This window comes from Gadus morhua, chromosome 10 (genome assembly GCF_902167405.1).
Source record: "Gadus morhua chromosome 10, gadMor3.0, whole genome shotgun sequence".
NCBI classification, from domain to species: Eukaryota; Metazoa; Chordata; class Actinopteri; order Gadiformes; family Gadidae; genus Gadus; species Gadus morhua.
In genome coordinates this window covers 21,101,127-21,108,626 of record NC_044057.1, presented here as the reverse complement: position 1 = coordinate 21,108,626, position 7,500 = coordinate 21,101,127, and the positions used below count along the sequence as shown (strand labels likewise).

Here is a 7,500-nt window from a genome sequence, read left to right as displayed (position 1 = left end):
ATGTTGCGGGTGCAACCATTATGCCAACAACAAACAAACTGTCTTCCCTTTCTGGCTGTTCAGCAGTCATCACTCGTATTTAAAGAGACCTTTTTTTTCCCTCGCAAGTATGATGAGGAGGTTTCAACATATTTCAGATATCTCCCTGTCTCGTCGTAACACAACATAGATGCTCTAGCCGCGTTGATAATGCCAACCGGCTGTGCGGCGGGGGGTCCGTTCTGACAGCTCGCTGAAAGCCTTGGTCGTTGCAGGTGGGGCTATATTTACCTTGTGTTCCCTGGCAATGTGCGGCAGCATACGTCTCGCAGACAGGACGAGCCGGAGGCGAGGACGCCGAGTGCGTTTGTCGATGCCTTGGCTACAAGGTCGCTGGGCTCGAAGCCGTACGATGCGTGGCTCTGGCCTCGTTCTCCTCCGTCCCTAATCCGTCGGTGTCTCTCCTCCTCCAGCCGTGTTGCGGTCGTCAGGGGCAACGTGGTGCTCCAGGATGGCTCTCCTCTGGTGGGCGTGAACATCAGCTTCCTGCAGCACCCCGAGTACGGCTACACCATCAGCAGGCAGGACGGCAGGTCGGTGCACGCTAACACGCACACGCACGCACACACGTACACACACAAACACGGGCGTGTGCACGCACACGTTCACATACAAACGCACACGCATGCGCACACACACACACACACACACTGATGTCTGATGTGGTGGCTGAGGATGATGAGGATGAATATGAGGATGATGATGAAATAGGGACTTACAAGAAGAAATCGGGGGGCGGTGGGGTGGGTTTGGTCAGTCCTGGTCTGCCTAGAGTTTCTCTCTAGGCAGACCACTTCTCATACATTGTAGGTGATGAGATCTGAGCTCCCACACATGGTATGCGGACAATCAAAAGGTCTATGCCGTAGTCACATGTCTCCCCCCCCCCCCCCCCCCCCCATGTCAGCTTCGACCTGCTGACCTCCGGAGCGGCGTCCATGACCCTGATGTTCCAGCGGCCGCCCTTCCTGCCGCAGACCCGCCCCATCTGGACGCCCCACAACAACTTCCTGGTGCTGGATCAGGTGACCATGTCCCGGGAGGAGGCGGCGCCCACCCGCTGCGACGTCAAGATGGGGCTGAGCCCGTACCCCCTGGTGCTGCCGTCCCCGCTGCCCCGGTACACGGGGGCCTGTGCTGAGAGGGGGCCCGTCATACCGGAGCTCCAGGTACGACCGGCGGTGCTCTTGAGTAAAGCAGCGCGTCAAAGTCAAAGTCAAAGTCATAGTCAAAGTCAGCTTTATTGTCAATTACCAAACACGTGCAAGACAAATATAGAAATCGAAATTGCGTTTGTCTCTGACCCCCCGGTGCAATAAGTAGAAAGGAAGAAAAAAAGTCATTGTCGTTGTAACGAAAGTGAAATGTACATTCCTCCATATGCTTCGACAGTAACTTCTACTATCGCCCCGTCTTTAGGACATACTAATGATCAAATGAATAAATAAAGAGGAAAGGTGTATTTTGTAAAGTAATGCTTATTGTAATAAATAGTTTGTGGCCATTCTGTCTCCCAATTATGGGTCCCAAGTACAATAGTTAGAATAGTTATATTGTGAAGCCTATATTCACGCCACATATATATATATATATAGAAATACATATAACTAAGTCTATATTTACACCAATGAGCCAAGAGAGACTATGGTTTACAGTGATTATTGAACAGCTAGTGATGATGTTAAAACAATTTTACATAAACACAGCAACATAAAGTGTGATGATTTATGGCAATCAAATCATTGCTTTTGGCCAAGCAATATAGTTCAAGAAAGCGAAGTGGTTGCTAAGCAACACAGGCTAGCATGCATTGAGATGGGGGGCCAATTAATTCTTAAAATGAAAAGCTGTCTGTTTATAAAGAAGAGAGCAGACATGTCTGTTTTATAAATGTTTATTATACAAACAGGTAAAGATAACCTTTTTAACAACCAGGCGAGACAAATCAGGACCACTAATCTCTGATGCATAACGGAGACAATGAGCCAAGGTTATATCAGAGATAATACATTTGGATTGTCTGCGCTTAGAGTTACTTCCTAACTTTGCTTTCCCCAAGTATTTGTCTTGCGGAGTTAAGTGCCGCCATCTCAAACATATGCAAGGGCTATTTTGATTTTAATTTTGCCTTGATTCAATTACTACGCCCCCACATTTACTAAATTGACATATAATTACAGTCAGAAAATATCACATTATAGATAATAAAAAATAAGTATGGCTATGGCAGCAGCTTGTTAGCAGTTAATTAGAAAACAATTAGAACCACTGCATTAGTGTTGATTGCATTTGAAACATTTAGACATTTCCCAATTTATCTGTTGAATTGGCAGCTGCATAAAACTCACATCTGGGACTTGTCTGATTATGGGATAATGGGGTTGCTTGCTACTTGGACAAACGGGGCACATGTGAATGGAAGTCTGTTAAAAAAAAACGTATTTTCCTGTCGGATAAAACACTGTAAACACCCTGGTTACGGTTGAATACAATGATACAAAATGTCACAACAAAAGAAAAGTGAAAAGCGAATTGAAATAAAAAATGACTGTGGTGAGAAAATGAGCTCTGACATTTGTCTTAAGTGATTTCTGCTTCTTCTTGATCACTTTCTCTAACTGTAAACTGCGCTGTGTAAATCCCTCTCCTCCCTCCCTCCCTCTCCCCCACCCCTCCTCCCCCCCCTCCACTCCCTCCCTCTCCCCCGCCCGTCCCTCCCTCGATCTCCCCCTCCTCTTACCTCCCCCCCTCTCTCTCCCCCACCCCTCCCCCCCTCCACTCTATCCCTCTCCCCTGCCCCTCCCTCCCTCTATCTCCCCCTCCTCTTCCCTCCCACCCTCCTCCCTCCCTCTCCCCCACCCCTCCCCCCCTCCACTCTATCCCTCTCCCCCGCCCCTCCCTCCCTCTATCTCCCCCTCCTCCTCCCTCCCTCTCCCTCCCTCCCTCCCTCCCTCCCTCCCTCCCCCTCCTCCTCCCCCTCCTCCTCCCCCTCCCCACCGGCCCCCCCAGGCGGTCCAGGAGGAGGTACCCATCCCGGGCTCCTTCGTGAGGCTCAGCTACCTGAGCATGCGCGCCGGCGGCTACATGTCCCTGCTGCGGGTGCTGCTCACGCCGGCCACGCCCTCCGCGCCCGTCTCCCCGCTGGGCAGCCTGGCCAAGGTGCACGTGCGCACCTCGGTGCAGGGCCGGCTGTACCAGCGCTGGTACCCCGCCGGCCCGGGCCTGGTCCACCGCATGGTCTGGAACAAGACGGACGTCTACGGCCAGCCCGTCTGGGGCCTCACCCATGCTACCGGTACGGCCAGGGGACACGGGGGGACGGGTGGGACAGGGGGACGGGTGGGGAGTGGGACCTTGATGTCAATCAAAGCTCACTCTTCCTCAGTGTGTGTTTCTCTATCTATCGCTATCTTGTGAGCGGGAGTTTGGTATCCTACTGGAGGATAAGTTGATTCTTTGGTAGCTTGATTTGTATTAGTATAGGGGATATACAATGTTTATTACTAGAAACGTAGTTGAATCGTCCACCTTGTGTTCAGTGTGTCTGCAGATATGACATTTGCGCCAGGTCCATTCGATCCTCATGCTCCTCTCTCCTCCACAGCTATCATCTCTGCTGCTCTAATCTTACTGAGCTGCATCTGCCCTTTTCCAGAACCCCTCCCCCCCCCACAGCCCATCCCTACTTCCTCCTCTCTCATCTCCCCCCCTGCTTGCCCCTCTGTGCTCACCCCTGGGCTCCATCCATCTCGCCTCCCCTCCCCTCCTTCTTCCCTCACTCGCTCCGTGGCTCCCCCCTCCTCACCAGCTCCCTCCGGCCCCACCCTGTTCCCCTGCAAGGCTGTCCTCCCATGAACCCCATTTTCTTATTTTTCTTCCTTTCGCACCTTCCATGCTTGCGTCTCCCTCCTCCATATCTATTTATCTGATCTCCCCAGTCACCTCTCTCTCTCTCTCTCTCTCTCTCTCTCTCTCTCTCTCTCTCTCTCTCTCTCTCTCTCTCTCTCTCTCTCTTTCTCTATATATCTCTTTTTCTATCTCTCTCTCTATCTTTCTCTATGTATCTCTCTCTTCCTATCTTTCTTTCTTTCTCAAGGTATTTCTCTCTACCTCTCTTTCTTTCTCTATGTATCTCTCTCTATCTATATGTATGTCTCTCTCTACCTCTCTCTCTCCTTCTTTCTTTCTCTATGTATCTCTATCTAGCTCTCTTGCTCTCACTTTCTCTATGTATCTCTCGCTCTACCTCTCTTTCTATATCTTTCTCTCTCTGTGTTCTCATTTCCCCTCATGTTCGACCATGAACCATTCATGTATAGTTCCTGATGCTTTTCTGACACACACACACACACACACGCGCACACACACACACACACCACACACACACACACACACACACACACACACACACACACACACACACACACACACACACACACACACACACACACACACACACACACACACACACACACACACAGGTAGGTGTTAGAGAGAGAGAGAGAGAGGTTATGCTTGTTTGTCGGGCGAACATTTTGCCTAGGGCCAGCACAGAGAGAAATAGTGGCTTTCATCTGAGATATTGAGTGTGCATTTATGTTGTGTGCCATGCACGTGCATTTGTTTGTGTCTGTGTCTCCCTTACTTTGTGCGGTTCACCATTTTGTTTGATGTGAAATAAGGTGATCCAATGAAACCGCTCTCAGAACACAGAACTCACATTCACCCTGACCTGGAGAATTCCTCCATTTTACCAAACCCATTTCCTGATGAAAAGAGATAGATCTGGCGTAATGTTCCTTGAAATGGATTGAAAAGTCTTTATTTTTCTTTCAGAGAGTTCAATCCAATTTTCATTTTCAGTGTATTTCTGGTATGTCTTGGCAAAATGGTGATACATTCCTCAAACTTTTTCGTACATTCTTTGAACACATTTTTCAAATTTTTTAGAATGTCATCCTTAAAAGTACATCCTTAAAATGTCATCTTAGTACAACCTTAAGAAGTTCAAATGTTGCTCACCGCAAGGTACGCAATATCTTTCGATAACACCATGGTTACGGCCTAATCACCCACGTCTAAACTAATGTGTCGTTGCTCAACCCACATCGATATTCACATGGCCAACGTTCCTGGGAGCTAAAATAACCCTGTTAACTCAAACCATACCGGCTGTTAACAAGGCAGAAAAAACAGTTGACTCCCCTTCTCTATACAAAGTTATTAGTCTTGGCATAGCATCTTGCGACCTACTGCTGCAGTGGAACAGTGATACTTCTCCTCTGACGCAGTTTCCAAAGGTTTGTGTGGAAAAAAGTCAATATCTTAGCTTCAACAAGATAAAGCTTACCAAGCACTCATACATATATATATGTGCCATATTCATTCCGTTTGGGAAATCTCTATAGTCTATGAAGCAGTCCGGCTTGAGCGACTCAGATGGGACTCTTGTTTGGAAAGCGTTTGCGTTGCCAAGTTGTTAATAAGATCTCCTCTATTCGCTGGAGCAATTAGGGGACACTTGCATTCCATATGAATCTCATGTTTACTGATTGAGTCCCACTCATTTGTCAGTCCCATGTGTTTCTCCGGTCTGATCATTTGAGTTACCAGGAGCACAACAAATAGTGTGAGAATCGCTTGAATGTGTATCAACCCCTTATGGATTTTACAGCACTCAAGTGGCTACGGTATTAGCGGGATAATCCACTCCTGGGTGATCTGTTTCGAAAAAATAAGGCAGATTCTTTCTGCACCATATTGTACCTCTTTTCGTGGATTATTCCATACATACAAAACATACTTTGCAATAATGAGCTAAGATTCAGGAATAGCAATGAACCGCCCGCAACACTTTTAGTTCTCATACACTTGCTAACCGTGCTCACTGCGGTGCAAAAGCAAAATAAAACAAAAAATCGAACCTGTGTACAATATGTTCTTTTCCGCTTAACGTGTACGCCATTATTCCACACCTCACATCATACGACCACAGGCTATTATCGTTATTGCTAAGCTCGTTGATCAGCCCATCGATCGATCAGCTTATGAGACAGGGGATCAGGGAGGACTCATGCGTCTCCCCGCATAACGAGTGGCCCCAGCTGGCTCAACACCTACCTACCTCTCCTCCTCCTCAGCCCGGTCGTGGTCCCCCTAATTCATAGTGACTTGGTAACGATGCACAGCCACGCGGGGCTTAACTCCCAGAGTGGAGGGCTTGTCAGCCCTCGGTGATTGGTGCTGACAGTTATTCTTATACTGCACCTATCAGCTGCACTCCCCTTGTCAGGTTGTCACCACCACCGCCAACCCCCTTAACCCCCGCCCCCCCCCCCACCACCAAATCCCCCCAAAAACCAGCGTAGTGCTCTATTACAGAGTATCATGTCTCTAGGGTCACAGTTAGACGTACTGCTTGTGTAGCGACCTGGGAGCTAACAGCTAACGGATTAATTAATGCTTGTTGTGGTGTAAAAGCCAGCTCGTCGTTTTTAGGGGTTTTATTCTTTTTCTTGTTTCGACTGGGTAAAGTATCGTATTGCTTTAGAGAAGTAGCGCCGGGGTAAATAATTAATCGGTTCGATAGTAGTGAGTGAGAACGATAAGTTAGTAGGACAAAATGGCTGCTATTGGTTTTTTTCTGTTGCGCGATTTGTTCCTGAGCTCTCCGTGTGCAGCCACACACACAGACACACACACAAATGAATTCAATTGATATCGCCTTGAGATCGGCTATTGTTTTGAATTTTTTGTCCCTATGGTTTTGTCACCTGGTGCTGGGTAAACGTATTTCAAGTCTGAAGTGTTAAATTGGTATGAAAAGATGTATAAGCCTGCTAAACCATAAGGTTGTTAGTGGATGACAACATAGTGTATCATTACCGCCAAGAGGCAGGCAGCTAATTCTAGGGCTCCCTCATAAAGACGGCCTCCTCTTGATTACGCCTCCATGTCTCGATGGCCTCTCTCTTTCACACATCCCACACACCACACACCACGCACCACACACGCACACACACACACACACACACGCACGCACGCACGCACGCACGCAGGCACGCACACACACACACACACACACACACACACACACACACACACACACACACACACACACACCACACACGCACACACAGACTCACACACACACCCACGCACGCACACACACACACACACGCACACAACCACAGGCTTGAACTCACGCTCCCACACACGTACAGGCTTGTACTCACACTCACACACAAACTAACACACATGCGAGCACACACATACATAGATCCAATCCCAAACATACATATAATGTACATGCTGCACACACACACACACACAAACACACACACACACACACACACACACACACACACACACACACACACACACACACACACACACACACACACACACAAACACACACACACACGCACACATACATAGATCCAATCCCACACATCCATATGC

General features: G+C 48.3%; 1 protein-coding gene across 1 annotated transcript in view; it reads left to right on the top strand.

Moving 5' to 3' along the window:
• tenm1 (teneurin transmembrane protein 1) overlaps nucleotides 1-7,500 on the top strand; it is a gene marked incomplete in the record, with an annotated part of 143,465 nt that overhangs the window by 82,448 nt on the left and 53,517 nt on the right. The window contains 3 exon segments of the mRNA XM_030367748.1: nucleotides 453-572; nucleotides 947-1,208; nucleotides 3,049-3,334. Coding sequence (XP_030223608.1) covers nucleotides 453-572; nucleotides 947-1,208; nucleotides 3,049-3,334 — 668 coding nt within the window.